Source organism: Gossypium hirsutum, chromosome D05, assembly GCF_007990345.1.
Source record: "Gossypium hirsutum isolate 1008001.06 chromosome D05, Gossypium_hirsutum_v2.1, whole genome shotgun sequence".
Taxonomy (NCBI): Eukaryota; Viridiplantae; Streptophyta; class Magnoliopsida; order Malvales; family Malvaceae; genus Gossypium; species Gossypium hirsutum.
This window is the reverse complement of record NC_053441.1, coordinates 63,905,193-63,926,129: the sequence shown is the minus strand read 5'-3', so window position 1 is coordinate 63,926,129 and position 20,937 is coordinate 63,905,193. Positions and strand designations below refer to the sequence as shown.

General features: G+C 36.0%; 3 protein-coding genes and 1 non-coding gene across 4 annotated transcripts in view; all 4 read left to right on the top strand.

Annotated features, from left to right (window-relative positions):
• LOC107887459 (putative disease resistance RPP13-like protein 1) overlaps positions 1 to 20,937 on the top strand; it is a 66,159-nt gene that overhangs the window by 19,946 nt on the left and 25,276 nt on the right. The gene's annotated exons all lie outside the window — the stretch shown is intronic.
• TRNAS-GCU (transfer RNA serine (anticodon GCU)) lies at positions 276 to 357 on the top strand. Its single transcript has one exon. It is a non-coding gene; the product is annotated as a tRNA-Ser (tRNA).
• On the top strand, positions 2,073 to 4,602 carry LOC107887942 (aconitate hydratase, cytoplasmic). Its single transcript, XM_041092825.1, has 7 exons — positions 2,073 to 2,181; positions 2,738 to 2,859; positions 3,264 to 3,362; positions 3,449 to 3,928; positions 4,011 to 4,109; positions 4,200 to 4,442; positions 4,531 to 4,602. Exons 1-7 carry the CDS (start codon positions 2,073 to 2,075, stop codon positions 4,597 to 4,599), a joined length of 1,221 nt encoding a protein of 406 aa, XP_040948759.1. The 3' UTR covers positions 4,600 to 4,602.
• LOC107887943 (putative disease resistance RPP13-like protein 1) lies at positions 11,608 to 17,061 on the top strand. The gene is made up of 2 exons (XM_041092507.1): positions 11,608 to 16,231; positions 16,322 to 17,061. Exon 1 carries the CDS (start codon positions 11,938 to 11,940, stop codon positions 16,180 to 16,182), a length of 4,245 nt encoding a protein of 1,414 aa, XP_040948441.1. The 5' UTR covers positions 11,608 to 11,937; the 3' UTR covers positions 16,183 to 16,231; positions 16,322 to 17,061.

Below are 20,937 nucleotides of genomic sequence, written 5' to 3'. Positions count from 1 at the left end.
CATAGTAATCCTTATACTATATTTCAAATTGCATTTTAATCCTTCAATTAAAAAAGTTTGAAAATTTCGGTTCTATCTACGTTAGATGAACTAAAATAGTCTATTCATAAAAAATTTGCCTTAAAACATTCATATTGGAATGTTGAAAGGTTGTATTATTTAGAACTAAATATTTATATTATTGGCTGAATATTAACTGACCATCTATTCTTCCCACACGTAGAGCATTTAAAATTATTTGTACTTTTAATCTTAGTTTTAGTTGATAAACCAGTGTCGCTTTGGCCGAGTGGTTAAGGCGTGTGCCTGCTAAGTACATGGGATTTTCCCGCGAGAGTTCGAATCTCTCAGGCGACGTTAATATTTTTGTCAACCCCAGATGAGATGCCCGCCACCGGCGACGTCATGGGCGGGTGTTGGTGTTGACGGAGCCTTCTTCGACAGTTGCGTGCTTGGTCTCCTCTGTTGAGGTTTTCTCCCTATGTTGGCAGTGCAGGGAGTTTTGTGGTGGTTTAGCGACGGCCTTCATTCGCAGCTCGCTTAGCCACTCCAGCTTGGGCTTTCTCCACCTTTCGCCTCTTCCTTTCTCAATTCCTCTGCCTTCCTGTCCGATTCCTCCTCCTGCTTTGTTCTCTTCGGCTTCTCATCTTCCGCCTCTTCGACTTTATCCCCATTAGAAGCAGTTGCTGGAACACTTTCTGGAGGAGCAGATTGCATAAACTTCTTTTGCTCCACAACCTTTGCCGCAAGTACCTTTTCAACTTTTTCCACCGCCACTTACTCATGTGTTCGATCTTCCGAAGTTAAGCCGGACATTTTATGATCCACGAACGCTCTTCCATTCAGTGCTCGAGGAATTACAGGAGGCACTCACCAGGACCAAGTGCACGGCCATCTAATGTCCTCAGTCTCCAAAGTGTGCTCCTTTCATCGCATCTAATATATTCTTTTCGAAATTCTTCGTTGTTATTCCATAAGTCCATAGATTTCTCCACCTGAACCATCAGCTGTTTGGATCAAATATTGTACAAAATTTTTTATTTTGAAGAAAAAAAACAAATGCACGACCCCACCTGGTTACTACAAAAACTTTGGACTGCCACTTTATTCCCTTTCGAAGCCAACTCAGTCGCTTTATTTAACTCATCCTTGTACTGCCAAAAGTGTTGGTTCTGCAAAATTCAAACAAGAGCAGCGTCGGCATATCCTATCGGTAATTTTACTTAGAAATCAAATCATCATATGTGGAATGTTAGTTGGAGAAAGTATTCCATAATACCTATTACTATTAACAAGAAAAATAAGCACCATATGTAATTTTATCCAATTATTCTAATATTTCGTAATTGTTGGATTATTTCTTTTCTAACATTAAACAAATACTCATTTAGTAAATTAATATACAATTAATATACTCATTGTTATCACCAATTAATCATAAGCGCTATGCAATTTAAATAAAATAAATATAATTAATTTATAAGAAATATTATTTAATTTAGTAGGTCAAAATTTATGTTAATCTATCTCTCTTCTTCAATAAAAAATTCAGAGAACTTAAACAATATTAGCAAATTAATATACAATTATATGTTAAAAATAAAATATATGCCATAAAATACTTTTAAAAAATATACATGCTATACAATTAAAATACTATTATTATCATATAAAAATAATATTTTAAACTTAAATCATGTATCGGTGTGTGAAAAGTCATAGAAAAATTAGATTTGAGTGTAACTGTTTGTAATTATCAGCGCCATTAATCCAAATTTTATTCTTTAGTTAATTACTCTAATTACACTTGGGGACATTTGGTTAGTTGAATCTTACATTACAGTTTGTAATGTTACATTCTTGAATGAGATTACAGTATTTAAATTCTTTAACATTTTGGTTATCCCATTCTCATATTCTTGAACAGTGTCAATATATCATAATAAAGTATAATTTTATTACAACTCATTTATTAGATTATCTCAAATTCTGGATGGAAGACAAAACTAACCTTTGTTTTTATTATATTAGTGAATATAATCTTCCCAAAGTAACTGTAATTAAAAACCAAAATGTTTTTCTTTTTCTTCTCTCTTAACTTTAAAAACCTTAGTTCAAGCCATGGATTAAAACAAGTCTTGCTCCTGGATCTGGAGTTGTTACAAAGTATTTGCTTCAGAGGTATGTTGATTGCATATGATATTTCCTTTAAGAAGTTTAGTCATCCCTATTGTCTCTATCTTATCCCTTTTAAGAAAAAGAAAATGTCTCTGAAAACAGTCATTTCTTGCTCTTGATTTGGTGTTCTATAGTGGGCTGCAAAAATACTTGAATCAACAAGGTTTTAACATTGTTGGTTATGGCTGCACAACTTGTATCGGAAATTCTGGAGAACATGATGAATCAGTTGCTTCAGCAATTTCGTAAAATGGTAAATTTTATTTCTTGAATGCAAAATCTGCTTCTTCATTTTCTTTTGAAAATTGCCAGCAGTTCTCTTGGTAGTGTTAGGGGGCTTTTTCCAGAAGTGTGAGGATTAATGGATAATCTCCGGTTATATATTTAAAATTTCTATCCAATTTTCTTACTAGTTAAATTTTCATCGACTTGCTAAAATGTGCTAATATTTTCTCTTATAATTCACCTTCGCTAATTTTCAGCACCTGCTTTTTACTTGTTTCTAGTTTCCCTCTGTCTTTGTTCCTTGCCCAATGTAATTTATCTGTCACTATTTCAGATATCATTGCTGCAGCTGTTCTTTCCGGGAATAGAAACTTTGAAGGTCGTGTTCATCCCCTAACCAGAGCTAACTATCTTGCTTCACCTCCATTAGTAGTTGCCTACGCCCTTGCTGGCACGGTAATGTATACTTTGCATTCTTATTGGTATTAACAAAAATGCAGCGTCTAATACATTTTCTTACTTTTGGATTAGTCATGCCACAATATTTTAGACAATTTAGTTTGATACTATTCATGCAATGGTGTTCCAAAAATTGGGCACTGCAGATTTTCTCTGTTGTTACTTGGCCTTTCAATATTTTTCCAACCCTATTCAATGTGAAAAGTTCTATTTATCAAACTTGATTTCAAGTCCGTGATGCATCATGGATCCAAGATCACAAATTTAAATTTGGAAGTTGATATAATAATATGATAATAATAGTGGTTTACGAGGATGCTCATTTTTTTGTCTTGTGAATAGCAAGTCCAGGTTGATATTCTGTTAGCAGCATCTTTAGGTCCTTATTTCTGTATTTTCAGGTTGATATTGATTTCGAGAAAGAGCCTATAGGGACAGGAAAATCGGGGAAAAGTATATATTTCAAGGATATATGGCCTAGCAATGATGAGATCGCACAGGTAAATAATCTGTGAAGTCACTTGAAAGTTGACATTGTTGCATACTATTTTGAGCCCAAATGATGTGGAATTTTGTAACGTGACAGGGTGTTCAATCTAGTGTGTTGCCTGATATGTTCAAGAGCACCTATGAAGCCATCACAAAGGGCAACCTGATGTGGAATCAACTTTCCGTCCCTGCTTCCACGCTTTATTCTTGGGATCCAAACTCAACATACATTCACGAGCCTCCATATTTCAAAAACATGACCGTAGAACCACCAGGCCCGCATGGAGTGAAAGATGCCTATTGCTTGCTCAATTTTGGTGACAGTATTACCACCGATCACATCTCTCCTGCAGGTAGCATCCAAAAGGATAGCCCTGCTGCTAAGTTTCTTCTTGAGCGTGGGGTGGACAAAAAGGACTTCAATTCCTATGGTAGTCGTCGAGGCAATGATGAAGTGATGGCAAGGGGCACCTTTGCCAATATCCGCATTGTCAGCAAGCTCCTGAAGGGAGAAGTTGGTCCGAAGACTATTCATGTTCCCACAGGAGAAAAGCTTTATGTATATGATGCAGCAATGGTGAGTTTTAACGTTGCTATTTAAAAATCCGTTGCTTCCACTTAGACTGCGATTACTAATGGAATATATTATCAACTTGCAGAGGTACAAGGCTGCTGGGCAAGACACGATAGTCTTAGCTGGAGCAGAGTATGGAAGTGGCAGCTCAAGAGATTGGGCTGCCAAGGGCCAAATGCTACTGGTACGGGCATTGGCTCACTAATTCTTGATATTGGAATATCGATTATCTCTTTAACTCTTACATCCCAAACGGTTTTTCTGCTTTGTTCAGGGCGTGAAAGCAGTTATCACCAAGAGCTTTGAGAGAATCCATCGAAGTAATCTGGTTGGTATGGGAATCATTCCTCTTTGTTTCAAGCCTGGTGAGGACGCTGATTCTCTAGGATTAACTGGCCATGAACGTTATTCAATTGACCTTCCAAATAAAATCAGTGAGATAAGGCCCGGTCAAGATGTTACCGTCACAACTGTCACTGGCAAATCGTTCACGTGTACTGTCCGCTTCGATACTGAGGTATGCCGATATTGTTGGAAAAAGAAAGGAGTTTGGGTCAACCCCTTTTTATACAGAGTTTTTAATATTCCTGAAAAATTGTCTGCAGGTGGAATTGGCATACTTTGATCACGGTGGCATTCTTCCATTTGTTATCCGTAACCTAAACAAAGAGTAGACAATTTGGCTTCTGTTGAAAAGTCAACAAAGGTAGGAAGCAACTTGTTAAAAAGGTTGAGCAAGTTGCACCGAATGTTGAAAAGTTGAATGGGATAATTGCAATTTTGGTCCCTAATTCTTTAGGCCATTTGCAAGTTAGTCCCTGAACCTGAACTATAAATAGGCCTTTTCATTTTTCATTTCAACCATCCCAACCAATCTTTCTCTCTTAGTTTTCTCTCTTCTCCCATTTGAGAATTCTTAAGGAATTCTATTTGTTTGTAATACTTTGGAGATAGTAAAGTTATCATCTGGTGTTAGTGCCCGAGGACGTAGGTATAATTTACCGAACCTCGTTAAAACTCTTGTGTTCTTTCTTGTCCTATTTTTCTTTCAATATTTGAGGGTATAATAGTAGTATTTAATTGTGCTATTAAATTACTATAGAAGGGATATTCTGTCTAAGGAAAGACTTGGTATTTAAGAGATCCATGTGATCCACCTCTCTTCCCTGGGAATTGAACTTTGTGTGATTTTTTAGTACAATAATTTACACGCTTCCGACCCTATTGGAACAACAAGTGGTATCAAGAGCCGAAGGTTAATCGTAGTATGCTCTGTGGTTGCAGTTTAAACTGATCTTCCACATCAGAAAAGATTTCCTTAGGTATATTGAAAGATTATGGAGAAAACGGTCGGTGTAGGAGCTTCAACATCGTCCATGTGGACAAGACCGACAATTGCAAATGCAAGATTGGCCGTGGAGATCTTTGATGGCACGGGCCATTTTGGTATGTGGCAAAGTGAGGTTCTAGATGCCCTTTTTCAGCAGGGTCTAGACATTGCCATTGATGAAGAGAAACCAGATGATGTACAGGAGAAAGATTGGAAGGCGATCAATCGGTTGGCATGTGGCACAATTCGATCGTGCCTTTCTCGAGAGCAGAGGTATGCTTTTTCAAAGGAGACTTCTGCAAATAAGTTGTGGGTGGCACTTGAAGAAAAATTTTTGAAGAAAAACAGTCAAAATAAGCTCCACTTGAAGAAAAGACTGTTTCGCTTCACATACGTCCCAAGTACCACAATGAATGATCACATCACCAAATTTAATCAGTTAGTCACTGATTTGCTGAATATGGATGAGACATTCAAAGATGAAGATTTGGCTTTGATGCTGTTGGGGTCACTTCCTGAGGAGTTTGAGTTCCTAGAAACTACTCTACTTCATGGCAGGAGTGATATATCTCTGAGCGAAGTCTGTGCGGCCTTATACAGTTATGAACAGAGAAAGAAGGACAAACAGAAAAACTCAATCAGAGATACAGAAGCTTTAGTAGTCCGAGGTCATTCATACACTCGGAAGAAAACTCAAAAGGGGAGATCAAAGTCAAAGTCCAGACTCGGGAAAGATGAATGTGCTTTTTGTCATGAGAAAGGCCACTGGAAGAAAAATTGTCCAAAGCTGAAGAATAAGGGAAAAGCTGCTGTAGATGCTTGTGTTGCAAAGCATGATACTAGTGACTCTGAACTATCACTGGTTGCATCATCATCGTCGTTCCATTCAGATGAGTGGATATTGGATTCGGGTTGTACCTATCATATGTCCCCTAACCGGGAGTGGTTCTCTGATTTAGTAGAACTAAATGGAGGAGTTGTTTATATGGGCAATGACAATGCCTGTAAAACTGTTGGGATAGGTTCAATCCAATTAAAGAATCAAGATGGATCAACCAGAGTTCTGACTGATGTTCGGTACGTGCCCAGTTTGAAGAAAAATCTCATCTCATTGGGAGCCTTGGAATCCAATGGTTCAGTTGTTACTATGAGAGATGGGATTTTGAAAGTGACATCTGGCGCACTTGTGATATTGAAGGGCATCAGGAAAAATAACTTGTATTACTACCAAGGTAGTACAGTTATTGGAGCAGTCGCTGCAGCTTCCGGTAACAAAGACTTGGACTCAATGCAGTTGTGGCATATGAAGTTGGGACATGCCAGCGAAAAATCCTTGCAAATTCTGGCAAAGCAAGGATTGTTGAAAGGTGCAAAGGCTTGCAAATTAAAATTTTGTGAGCACTGTGTTCTGGGAAAGCAAAAGAGAGTGAAATTCGGCACTGCTATCCATAATACAAAAGGTATTTTGGAATATATTCACTCAGATGTGTGGGGGCCTTCCAAAACACCTTCGTTGGGAGGAAAACACTACTTTGTTACTTTTGTTGATGACTTTTCCAGAAGAGTTTGGGTGTATACCATGAAAACTAAAGATGAAGTGCTTGGAGTTTTTCTTAAATGGAAAACTATGATCGAAAACCAGACTGGCAAGAAAATCAAGCGGCTTAGGACGGACAATGGAGGGGAATATAAAAGTGATCCGTTCTTCGATGTGTGCCAAGAGTATGGTATTGTTCGACACTTCACAGTTAGGGATACACCACAACAGAATGGAGTGGCAGAGCGTATGAATCGAACATTGCTGGAGAAAGTTCGATGTATGTTGTCCAATGCTGAGTTGGGCAAGCAATTTTGGGCTGAGGCTGTGACATACGCTGGCCATCTTGTTAATCGTTTGCCATCATCTGCATTAGAAAGAAAAACTCCTATGGAGGTATGGTCTGGAAAACCGGCTACAGATTATGATTCCTTACATGTGTTTGGATCCACTGCATATTACCATGTGAAGGAGTCAAAGTTAGATCCGAGGGCAAAGAAAGCTCTCTTTATGGGAATCACTTCTGGAGTGAAGGGATTTCGTCTTTGGTGCTTAAGCACAAAGAAAATGATCTGTAGCAGAGATGTTACCTTTGATGAATCTGCCACATTGAAAAAGGTAGCAGATAAAGATATTCAGACGAGCAATACTCCACAGCAGGTGGAGTGTACTCCAAAACAGGTGGAGTTTGAGCAGATGGGGATTTGCCCAGTTAATAAGTCTAATTCTCCAGCCACAATGGAGGAATTAGAGGTTGAAGAGGTTCTGACCCAAGAACCACTAAGTACACCAGAACCAGTTGCAGTTGCAAGGCCACGGAGAGAAATTCGTAAACCTGCTCGATTTACTGATATGGTGGCCTACGCCCTTCCCGTTGTTGATGATATTCCTATCACTTATCAAGAAGCAATGCAAAGCTTAGAAAGTGATAAATGGAAAAGCGCCATGGATGAAGAAATGCAGTCTCTCCTGAAGAACAATACTTGGGAGTTGGCGCAATTACCGAAAGGTAAAAGGGCAATCGGATGCAAGTGGGTATTCGCAAAGAAAGATGGATCTCCTAGCAAGAAGGATATTCGCTACAAGGCAAGATTGGTAGCTAAAGGCTACGCTCAGAAGGAGGGAATTGACTACAATGATGTATTTTCCCCTGTTGTGAAGCATTCCTCCATTAGAATTTTGTTGGCCTTGGTAGCACAGTTGAATTTGGAGCTAGCTCAACTTGATGTTAAGACGGCTTTCTTGCATGGTGAGTTAGAAGAGGAGATCTATATGACTCAGCCAGAAGAATACACAGATGCTGGTGGTAGAAATTGGGTTTGTAAGCTTAACAAATCGCTATATGGATTGAAGCAATCCCCGAGGCAGTGGTACAAGCGATTTGATAGCTTTATGAGAAGGCAGAAGTACACAAGAAGCAAATATGACAATTGTGTGTATTTGCAGAAGCTGCATGACGGATCTTTCATTTATCTACTCTTGTATGTTGATGATATGTTAATCGCTTCGAAGAGCCAAAATGAGATAGATAAGCTGAAGGCTCAGTTGAATCAAGAGTTCGAGATGAAAGATCTAGGTGAGGCCAAGAAGATTCTCGGCATGGAGATAAGTAGAGATAGACAGAGAGGCAAGCTTTGTTTGAATCAGAAGCAATATCTGAAAAAGGTATTACAATGTTTTGGTGTAAATGAAAACACAAAACATGTAAGTACCCCACTTGCTTCTCATTTGAAACTTAGTGCTCAATTATCTCCGAAAACTGAAGAAGAAAGAGAATATATGGCGAAAGTCCCATATGCTAATGCAGTTGGGAGTTTGATGTATGCGATGGTGTGTACGAGGCCTGACATTTCACAAGCTGTTGGAGTTGTGAGCAGGTATATGCATGATCCTGGAAAAGGACATTGGCAAGCTGTGAAATGGATTCTACGGTATCTTCGAAAAACCGTAGATGTTGGTTTAATTTTTGAACAGGATGAAGCACTTGGTCAGTTTGTAGTTGGATATGTTGATTCTGACTTTGCTGGTGATTTAGATAAACGTCGTTCAACTACGGGGTATCTGTTTACTCTTGCGAAAGCCCCAGTGAGTTGGAAGTCTACCTTACAGTCTACAGTAGCTGTGTCTACTACAGAGGCAGAATATATGGCAGTTACAGAAGCTGTTAAGGAGGCTATTTGGCTTAATGGATTATTGAAAGACTTGGGAGTTGTTCAAAGTCACATTAGTCTATATTGTGACAGTCAGAGTGCTATTCATTTAGCGAAAAATCAAGTCTATCATTCAAGAACCAAGCATATCGACGTAAGATATCACTTTGTGCGGGAAGTCTTTGAAAAAGGAAAAATTCTACTTCAGAAGATTCCGACAGCAGATAATCCCGCAGATATGATGACCAAGGTGGTAACAACAATCAAGTTTAATCATTGTTTGAACTTGATTAACATCCTGAGAATTTGAGCACCTTTAGGTGTATGGCGCTCGAGAGCGCATTTGGAGGCACTACAAAAGATAGCTTTATCAAATTTGGGGAGTTGAAGGAAGTATGTGAAGATGTGATTATCCTAATCAAATCTTCAAGGTGGAGATTGTTGAAAAGTCAACAAAGGTAGGAAGCAACTTGTTAAAAAGGTTGAGCAAGTTGCACCGAATGTTGAAAAGTTGAATGGGATAATTGCAATTTTGGTCCCTAATTCTTTAGGCCATTTGCAAGTTAGTCCCTGAACCTCAACTATAAATAGGCCTTTTCATTTTTCATTTCAACCATCCCAACCAATCTTTCTCTCTTAGTTTTCTCTCTTCTCCCATTTGAGAATTCTTAAGGAATTCTATTTGTTTGTAATACTTTGGAGATAGTAAAGTTATCATCTGGTGTTAGTGCCCGAGGACGTAGGTATAATTTACCGAACCTCGTTAAAACTCTTGTGTTCTTTCTTGTCCTATTTTTCTTTCAATATTTGAGGGTATAATAGTAGTATTTAATTGTGCTATTAAATTACTATAGAAGGGATATTCTGTCTAAGGAAAGACTTGGTATTTAAGAGATCCATGTGATCCACCTCTCTTCCCTGGGAATTGAACTTTGTGTGATTTTTTAGTACAATAATTTACACGCTTCCGACCCTATTGGAACAACAGCTTCAAGTAAGTAGTCTCTTCACTTTGCTATCTGCTTTGATTGGTTTTGATAGTGGTATCGATTCGATCGACAGTCAATAACTTGTACTGGTATCTCAATGTTCTCTATACGACCCATTTTGCGTAATATTTCGTTGTAATATCTGGCGTGATTCATTTTGAAACCGAACCAATTTGAAGAGTTAGAAATGAAATCTAGTCTGTTTCCGAGTCATCCTTCAAGATCTTTTTGTTTTTATACCTATTACGAGGGTTCTTCAAGTCTGTTTGTGGTATCCATAACCAGCATTCTTTAAAATTTGATTTTCATTTCTGACATTAAGATCCTCAAAATTTTAACGTTGGATGGCTGCGTTTTTATGTTCGTTTATTTGTTTTTAAATTTGTTCGTTCTTATTCGTTTATTTAAAATTATGTATGTTTATATTTGTTTGTTTAAGTTAAACAAATATATTTATGAACGTATAATTGAACATGTTCACAATCAATATTCATGAATAATTAATAAACAAATAAATAAACATAAACATATGCGTCAAAAATTAATATTTATAGTTATATTATAAATAAAAAAAAATACAAAAGTCATAAAAATTTTATTAATATATAATAATAAAACAATAAACAAGTTTTGAATGATTTATTAAATGAATTTTTAATGAATGATAAATGAGCTTATTCATAAACATAAATAAACTGAACAAGCTTTACTTGTGCTCAATATATTTAATAAACTAGTCTCAAAATCTTGATCATGTTCATTTATTTAGTTTAACAACAGAATATAAATGAATAAAAACTAAATTGTTTTCTATGTTCATTTATAGCCCTATGCAATGGTAAAAGATATATTACGCTTTCAATGGGAGATACAAGATTAAATCTTGAAAAAAAAAAAAACAAAGCGCAGTTTGTAACATTTCTTTTGTAACAGAAAATGGTTAGTAGTGACTGGTTTGTTATTTTTCGGAAGTTGAATGATTGAATTAAAACTTAAGTGATTGTTGGTGTAATTTATCCTTTAAAAATTTATAATAATTTAAAAGTGAAATTTTTTTAGAATAATAATTTTGAGGACTTAAATAAGTTAATTTATTATTATTATTATTTTAGTTTGATTTTTTTTTTTAAATTTATGTGCTATAACATTTAATTAATTATATTGTAACAAGATTTTAATGTAACATGTTTAATTTTTTAATTTAACTTGAACAATTTCACTCGATTTGGCTCGACTTGAATTTTATTTCACTTGACTCGATTTGAAAAAAATTCAAATAGAGTTAGGATGATAAAATAGGATTTACGAATTCGATTAATATAAAATTTTTTCACTCAATTCAATCGATCGTTCACTCCTATCCATAGATGTCAAAGTACTATAATCATGACTAATAATTACTTTGATTCCAATAGGCATGAAAAACTCGTTAATATTAATAATTACATTGAACTTAACTCTTATGAGTGTTAAAATATCCCTAAAAACGTATTTCAAAAAACAGTTTTGAAGATACATATTTTAATAAATAATCAATACATTTATAATATTAAAATAAAAAATAAAATAATTAATATAACTTTAAACTTAAAATTAAAAATATTAATAAATAAGTAATAAATTCTAGTCTTAACTAAAAAAAATGTATATAACTCAAATCCACGCAATAAAAATAATTTATTGCTAACTTATGGCATTAAAACACAAATACTGCGTAAATAATTACAATTAAATAGTCATAATTACTGAATTAATTTACAAAATACTTTTGATTAAAATAAAGAAAGATTGGTACGCAATAAAATAACGAAATTGGAGGTTCCAATCATTCCATAAACTCTGACCTGTTTTCCACTTTCTTGTGTTTTCCATCTCATTTGTCTCTATTCGTTGACTTCAACTCCATTCCCTGTTATCCCCAATCATACACAATCTATCTCCATTCCTTTCCCTCAATCTCCCCTTCCTTCTTCATCTCTCTTTGATTTCTTTGTCCCAATTCCACCATGTCTGTCTTTGGAGAGGCTGCTCTTTCTGCCTTTTTGGAGCTGTTGTCTGCCAAGTTGCTTGACTCTGTACTCAACTTTGTGGCCGATTACCGGCAAGTCCACCAGCAACTCAAGCTGTGGCAATCCATATTCCCCGAGATCAAGGCAGTGTTGAACCATGCAGAGGAGAAGCAGATCAAGGACGAGGGTGTGAAGAATTGGTTGGACGATCTCCAAGACTTAGCTTACGATGTGGATGACATCTTGGACGAGTTCGCTTACCAAGAGTTACGTCTCAAGCTCCAAAAAACTCAAGCACAAGCCAGCGCTAGTAAGGTACAGAAACTCATTCCAACCTGCTGTACTGGTGGTCATTTCTCTCCAATCGCTTTTATGTTCAATGCTAAGATGATTTCAAAGATAAAAGCAATCACCGATAGACTGAATAGTTTGAACACTCGAAGAAGTAATTTGGGGTTGAGTGAGATCATGTCTCAAGGCGCAACTTCCAAGGGAAAGAAACCCAGGCTGCAACCAACTTCCTTGATGGATGGAGCTGTGGAGTATGTTGGTAGAGCCAATGAGAAGCAAGAAATGCTTGAGTTGCTCAAAAGTAACAATTCCGATGGAGTTTGTGTCCTTTCCATCGTTGGCATGGGAGGGATGGGGAAAACAACTCTTGCTCAGCTTGTTTACAATGATCCCAGCATTAAGGAGTCTTTCGATCACAAGTCCTGGGTATGCGTTTCTGATGACTTTGATGCTGTTAACATAACAAAGACGATTTTAAGATCCCTCGATGCTGACTTACGTGATGTGAATGACTTGAACTTGCTTCAAGTCAAGTTGAAGGAGAAGTTATCCGGAAAAAGGTTGTTGCTTGTTTTAGATGACATTTGGAATGAGAGTTACAGTGATTGGACCATCTTACGGGCTCCATTTGGAGCAGGAACCAAGATTATTGTAACAACTCGACTCCAAAAGGTTTCATCTAATGTCGATTCGGTGAAAGCGTTTTACTTGGATAAACTCTCGCATCATGATTGTTTATCCATATTTGCTCAGCATGCATTGAAAGCAAGAAACTTTGATGGGCATCTCCAATTTAAAGAAATTGGAGAGAACATAGTGAGAAGGTGCAACGGATTACCTTTGGCAGCAAAAGCCATTGGAAGCTTATTACGCTCAGTTACAGATCATAGTGAATGGGAAAAAGTATATGAGAGCGAGATATGGGACCTACCAGAAGATCCATGTGGCTTAATTCCAGCTTTGCGATTAAGCTACCATTATCTTCCTCCTCATTTGAAACGATGCTTTGCCTACTGCTCCATATTTCCTAAAGATTATGAATTTGAAGAAGAAGAGATAATCTTGTTATGGAGAGCAGAAGGTTTCTTGCAATCAAAAGCCAAAATTCAAGGCAAAGGTCTTGGAAACCAATATTTTCAAGATCTAGTGTCAAGGTCATTTTTTCAAAGATCTAGTGAAGACAAATCCCGTTTCGTGATGCATGATCTTATGAATGATTTAGCTCAATCAGTTGCAGGAGAAATATGTTGCAGAGTGGAGGGTGAAAAGCAACAAAAGTTTTCGCATCGTTCTCGCCACTCAGCTTATGTTATCGATGATTGGTATCAGAGTGTAAAGAAGTTTGAGGCATTTTATCAAATGACTTCTTTACGTACTTTCTTACGCTTAATGGCTCCAATGGCTCCAAGATATCATATATTCTATTTAACAAAGGTTGTCTTGGAGGATTTGTTGCCAAGTCTTAGCTATTTAAGGGTTCTTTCTTTGTCTGGGTATCTAATCTATGATTTGCCCGACCTTTTTGAAAATTTAAAACATCTACGCTACTTAAATTTTTCTAGAACCCGAATCAATCGTTTACCTGATTCTTTGTGTACTCTTTATCATTTGGAGACTTTAATATTAAGAGATTGTTCAGAGCTCAAAAATTTACCCTCGAAGATCGGAAACCTTGTCAACTTGCATTTTCTTGATATTAGAGGTGCGGATTCAATAGAAAGGATGCCCTCCGGATTTGATCAGCTAACTCAGCTTCAAACGTTATCAAATTTTGTTATAGGGGAAGGTGATGGACGTCTTATTAGAGAATTGAAAATTTTGTCAAACCTTAGAGGTAATTTTTGTCTTTCTGGATTGGAGAATGTTAATGGTCAAGATGCGAGGGAAGCTAAGTTAAATGAGAAGCTAGGGATTGATGGGTTAGAACTACAATGGGGTCCAGACTTGGAGAATAATACAAGGAAAACAGAAGTTGAAGAGCGGGTGTTGGACTTTCTTCATCCTCCGAAAAAGCTTGAGCAACTCATCATTGAGAATTACGGGGGTGTAAAATTCTCATATTGGATAGCAGATTCTTCCCTCAAGAATTTGTCGTCTTTGAAGCTTCGCAATTGTAAAAACTGCAAGTCACTACCATCAGTTGGAAGGTTGCCATTGTTAAAAGATCTTTCAATTATTGGTTTCGATCAAGTACAGAAGATTGGTGTTGAGCTCTTCGGAGAAAATCAATTGAATCCATTTGCATCATTAGATATTCTGTCTTTTGAGAGTCTTCCAAACTGGAAGGAGTGGGACACTTGTGAAGGAGACGAGAAGGTTTTGAAACTCCCCAGCCTTCGTGAGCTTTCAATCAAAACCTGTCCTCAATTGTTGGGAAGGTTGCCTACCCATCTTCCTTCCTCGCAAAAACTTGAAATTCATAGGTGTATGAGTTTGGTAGTTTCAATATCAAGTTTCCTGTCACTGTGTGAATTAAGTATACGAGGGTGTGCAGAACTGGTGGACGATTGCTGTTCTCCTGCAAAGGAGCTTTCCTCTTTGTCTCTTTCTAACATTTCAAAGTTTAATATTCCATCAGATAGGATAATGTTGAGGTTTGGAAACTCGGGACATTTTGAAATTGATGGTTGGGAGGAGTTGGCATCTCTATCACAGCATGGGTTTAGTTTAGTTGGACATCGTTTCATTACCCTTTGGGGTTGTCCTCAACTGCAGTCTTTGGAAGCCAAGGAAGCCGAATTGCAACCTGACAAGATTTCACGTGTCGAATCTCTGAAAATAGTTTCTTGTGATAGGCTCAATCGACTACCACAAGTCTTACATGAGCTCGCATTCCTTACAGTGATAGAAATTGGTAATTGTCGAGGCTTGGTTTCTTTCGCAGAGAATAACTTACCTCCTAATTTAAAAAAGCTGAGAATTAGAAAATGTGAGAATTTGGAGTATTTGGTTGATGAAAAAGAAGATAAGAAGAGTATGAGTAGTACCCTCTGTCTTCTTGAGGAGTTGTCTATCTATGAGTGTCCGTCTCTAATGTCTTTGTCATCGAAGGGGCGCAAAAATATTTGCAATCAGCTTCAACTTCTCGAAATTATTGACTGCTCAAAGCTGAGTTGCCTATTTTCAAACACCAAGTTTCCCATAACGCTTAAATATTTGACAATTGTAGGATGTCCAATATTGGAATACATAGCCGAGGAGTTTGAGGAAAGCGCTTGTCTTGAATCTATTCTATTTTTCAGATCTGGAATTAAATCTCTACCACGAGGACTAAACAAGCTCAAACATCTCCAGGAGATTCGGTTGGTTTCGTGTTCAAATTTGGTTTCTTTTGAAGAAAGTGGGTTGCTCACCACCAGCTTCAGAGCTTTTGTAGTTGATGGTTGTGGAAATTTTGGAGCCCTTCCTAAGTGCATGGCCAGCATCACCTCCCTTCGACAATTAAGTGTGTACAACTGTTCGGCTGACATATCATTTCCATCGGAGGGATTCCCTGCTAATCTCACATCACTTGCAATCTCAAACGCACCCAAGATTTATAGGTCATTTGTGGAATGGGGATTAAATAGACTCACCTCTCTTCAAGAATTGACCATCGGAGGTGGAGGATGCTCAAACGTGGTGTCGTTCCCAGAAGAAGGGATTGGAATGATGCTGCCTCCTTCTCTCACCTTTATCATCCTTTCAAATTTTAAGAACCTGGAATTCATGTTCTCCGAGGGCTTTCAAGACCTCGCCTCTCTTCAAGAATTGAAGATCTATAAGTGTCCCAAGCTAACATCTCTTCCAAAAAAAGACATGCTTCTCTCGCTTGGATATTTAAGAATTTACGGTTGTCCGTTGCTGCAAGAAGAGTGCTCAAGCGATAAAGGACGAGAGTGGTCTAAGATTTCCCACATACCCTTTGTTGAAATTGATGGTAAGGAAGGCATCCCGAGGGAATCAGATTGAAAGATGAGCCGCAAAATCTGTGATTGGTTTCTTCAGTGTCATGGGAGAGGTACAAAAAACCATTTCAAACAAGTCTAACTTTCCTTAGGAACAAGATAAGAATAGGAATCAGTATAAATTTATTGATTGATATTTGCAGGGATTGAAAGCGAAGTTGGGGTGGAGGTGAGGTTTAAAGATCCTTTGAAGGAAAAGTAAAAAAGACGTCACTTTTCTTGTTAAATGGGTGGAATTTGTCATCTTTAGACCCAATTAAAGGCTTGTTGGTCTTAAAAAATTCTCTTGACCCAACTTAAGAATTGGGTCAGCAAAAATGGATAGCCTACTAAGAAGATAGGAGCCCAAACTGTCTACTAAAGAAAAGAAGTCCTAACTGTCCATAGAGGTGCCCAAATCAGCCACCCAAGACTTGGTTAAAGATTGAAAATCAACCACAAAATTCTCATATGTGACCGGCCAACTCCCCTCCTCATTTTAAGGTTTCTCTCCCATGAATCAAGCAAAAATTTCAAAGTCATCCACTCACTTTCCTTAAAATAAAGGTCGGATTTTCAAGGCTCTCATTTGCTAAAAAAAGCCAATATCTACAAGTATTAATAACCCTAGCTATTCTGCTATCCCTTATTCACCATCTCTTTTCCTATTCTTCATTCTTTCACTTCTCATTTGTGGGAGAGAGCAACAAAAGAGTTTGAGATAAGCATTTCAGAAGTTCTTTGAGCAGCAAGGTTTGACATCTTAAAGGCAAATCAATTCAACAAAAGTGCATTATCACATTCAACTTCGACCTTTCTAAAGTCTTTTTCCCATATTATGAAATCACCTTCTAACATGGATTTTTTTGAATATTGAATACAGAGCATATATGATAATTGGTTATCTTGCTTCGTTTTTCTATATAAATTTATTATTTTACTTTTATATATGTATGATTATTTAAAGGGTATTATGTTTAAAAAATTGTTCAACAAAAAATATATTTAAATATTGGTTTTCTTTAAAATGATTAGAAATAATTAATAAAAATCAAATTGAAGTGAGGCGAGACAAAGCGAGATGAAGATGGATGTATTCAACATCTATGGAAGTTGTAGTATTTTTCAAAAGGCACAATGACTTATTTGGCCCTCCAACTTTCCAAAATAGTAATTTTAGTCATGTAAATTTTCGCTTTTTTTAGCCTTTAAACTTGTATTGTTTGTCAAATTACTCCAAAATGGATGAAAAAGTTAATATCTGTTTATTTTGTTGACGTGACATACACGTGAAATGCCACATGGATGCCAAATCAACAATTAATTAATTTAAAATTTTAAAATTTAAAAAATATATAATAAATTATTAACTTTTTAATATCTATTTTGGAGTGATTTGACAAACAACTAAAGTTTAAAAGTTAAAAGAGACGAAAAATTAAATAAATGACTAAAATGAATTTTTATAAGTTAGAGGATTAAAAAAATTATTATGCCATTTCTTTTAAAGGTATACATCCACGGTGGTGGCAGCCTCTCTCAATTGCCATCCTTGGTGTTATTATGTAATTTATAACACATAAAAATATATATATATATATATTACTACTCTAACGTAAACATTAAAATAATGTTAAGATGACTATATAAAAATTTTCAATAAATAAAAAATATATAAAATTATAATTATTAAATTAAAAATATAAATATTTAAAAAAGTAAAAAAATATGGAGGGACTTAAAATCATTAAATTATTCTTCTGCAGTTCAAATTTTTTTTTCCATTAAGTAGCTTTAAATACCACGAATCAACAGGTCAAAATCCAAATCAAAATCCAAATAGTTTTCTTCTTAGATATCTGAGCTCCGACATTGACTGTCAAATCAACTTGGATCTAAGCTATGTTCTTCTACTCGTCTATGGGAACTGATCCACCATACCGATCATCGAATTATTGCTTGGAACTTCCTAGCCAAGCTTCTTCTTTTTTGAAAAAAAAAACTTAACAGTCCATTAACTTAAATGAAAGCTTTCGAATAGTTGAGCAGACATTTTTGTAACTTTTTAAAGTTGAGTGATTAAAACGTAAACTTACTAATAGGTTAGTGATCTTGAGTGTAGTTTACCCTAAATATAATTATAATGAGTCGTAATTGTCATAATGCATATTTTTTTTACCAAGAAAACCTTATTATTGTTATAAATATTTTATTTTTAAGTGGACGTTCATTAATATCAAGATAAATTTGATATAATTTAAATCTCTAATATTCAATAGAAGTAGAGTTTTATTTCATTAATACTTCTTATGTCTATAAATATAAACTTTAGAAAAGTATTGTACACATCCTTATTAATCAATAAGATACATACGTATCCTTATTCTCCTATTTCTCTTGTTGTTTACTCCCATTCTTATTTATTTCATAACAATACATTATCAACATGCTCCTTTTTCTTCTTAAGGTAGATATTTTTTTTCTTATAATCTAGCCAGAGACTTAAACTTGTGAAAAAGACGCGTTGTAATGCCATGAGGAGTGGGCATTACCTTAGGCACTAAATTCTTCCATCTCAACTCATGCAACATCTTGAAGCAATGTGGTACTATGTGACCAAGGGCACCATAGTAATGACAAATCACCTTATGAGGAAGAACATTCTTCTTGAATGGCTCGACTAACACTAGCTTAGATCTTTCACCAACTTTTTTGAAACTAGCTTCTTTAACAAAAATTGTGGGACTTGACATTACAACTTTACCTTTATCAACAAAGCCTAGGCCTCTCCTACCTTGATCCCTCCTCCCATCTACTAAAATATCATCGAGTTTGTTGCTACTGGTAGTTAATTTCTTGAGCATAAGTTTCATTTCAGCAAGCTCTTTCTTGATCTTCACACAATTGTCTGATTCCACTAAAAGAAGGGCTTCTTTGGAGGCTACTTGTTTAATCAAAACCACATTCTCAGATTGGATATGACTATATCCTTGACACTCATAGCACTTGTTGGATCTGGTGGCCTAGGTGTAGTATATTCATTTGTATACTTATATTTTTTTGAACAGATTGTTTTAATACAAATATCCATAAACTACATTAGTTCCATTTGTATATTGTTTTCAATGGTTTTTGCACGCAAAGAAAGATGAAAGTAAATATTGACTCATTAGTTATCTAACATTTTACTAATACTAAGCGACTTTATGTGGTCAGCTCCTAATACAAAAAGGCAACTTATATTAGTAGATGAACCTAAACACGTCCTTAGTTTAATCAGAGATAAGAGAATCGATTGAAAGACTAATATGCCATCTTTCAAGTCCAATTGGGGAAATTCTTTGTCTTGAACATAGGAGCAATGATCTACTATAATTTGATATGTCAAATTAGGCTCTCCATTACACTAGAGGAGTTTATTCTTAAGCAATTTAGGTGTTTTTTTTCTTTACTTTGTCGATTTTTAACTTTTATTATTAATAAATGATTTTTGTTAGTTTTATGCCCTCTTAGTACCTAACAATGTGGTGGACTTTCTTTGTACTCAGAAAAAGATTGAGCAACTCATTATTGAGAATTACGGGGGTGTAAAATCCTCAGTCTTAGATAGCAGATTCTTCCTTCAAGAATTTTTCGTCTTTGAAGCTTCACAATTGTAAAAACTGCAAATCACTACCATCAGTTGGAAGGTTGCCATTGTTAAAAGATCTTTCAATTATCGGTTTCAAGTACAAAAGATTGGTGTTGAGTTCTTCGAAGAAAATCAATTGAATCCATTTGCATCATTAGAGATTCTGTCTTTTGAGAGTCTTCCAAACTGGAAGGAGTGGGACACTTGTGAAGGAGACGAGAAGGTTTTGAAACTTCCCAGCCTTCGTGAGCTTTCAATCAAAACCTGTCTTCAATTGTTGGGAAGGTTGCCTACCCATCTTCCTTCCTTGCAAAAACTTGAAAGTCATAGGTGTACGAGTTTGGTAGTTTCAATATCAAGTTTACCGTCACTGTGTGAATTAAGTATACAAGGGCATGCAGAACTGGTGGATGATTGCTCTTCTCCTGCAAAGGAGCTTTCCTCTTGGCAAACTTTGTCTCTTTCTAGCATTTTCAAAGTTTAATATTCCAGCAGATAGGACAATGTTGAGGTTTGGAAACTCGGAACATTTTGAAATTCATGGTTGGGAGGAGTTGGCATCTCTATCACAACATGGGTTTAGTTTAGTTGGACATCGTTTCATTTCCGTTTGGGGTTGTCCTCAACTGCAGTATTTGGAAACAGAGGAAGCCGAATTGCAACCTGACAAGATTTCACGTGTTGAATCTCTGAATATAGCTTCTTGTGGTAGGCTCAATAGACTTCCACAAGTCTTACATGAGCTCACATTGTGATAGCCCGAAATAGGGCCTAATCGGAATAGTAGTTTCGTAACCACAAATTCAAAGTGAAATAGTTTAGTTTTATAAATTTTTATTAATTGCTAATTAATTGAAATATTGTGTGAAAATATGGATAGGAAATTTTAATGATTTAGTGCCTAATTGAATTTTTAGGACTAAATTGAGATAAAAATACAAAGTGTGTCTAATTAGTGATTAAATGACTTAATTGAATTATTGTATGAAATTGGAAGTGTTTATGTGGCAATTAGACCATAAATTAGTGTTATGGACACAAAAGGGTAATTTTAGAAAAATATCTAAATAATGGGTCAAGGGCATTTTTGTCAAAAGTGAATAAAAGACAAAATAAAGTGAAAATAAGTGTCCATCTTCTTCAAAATTG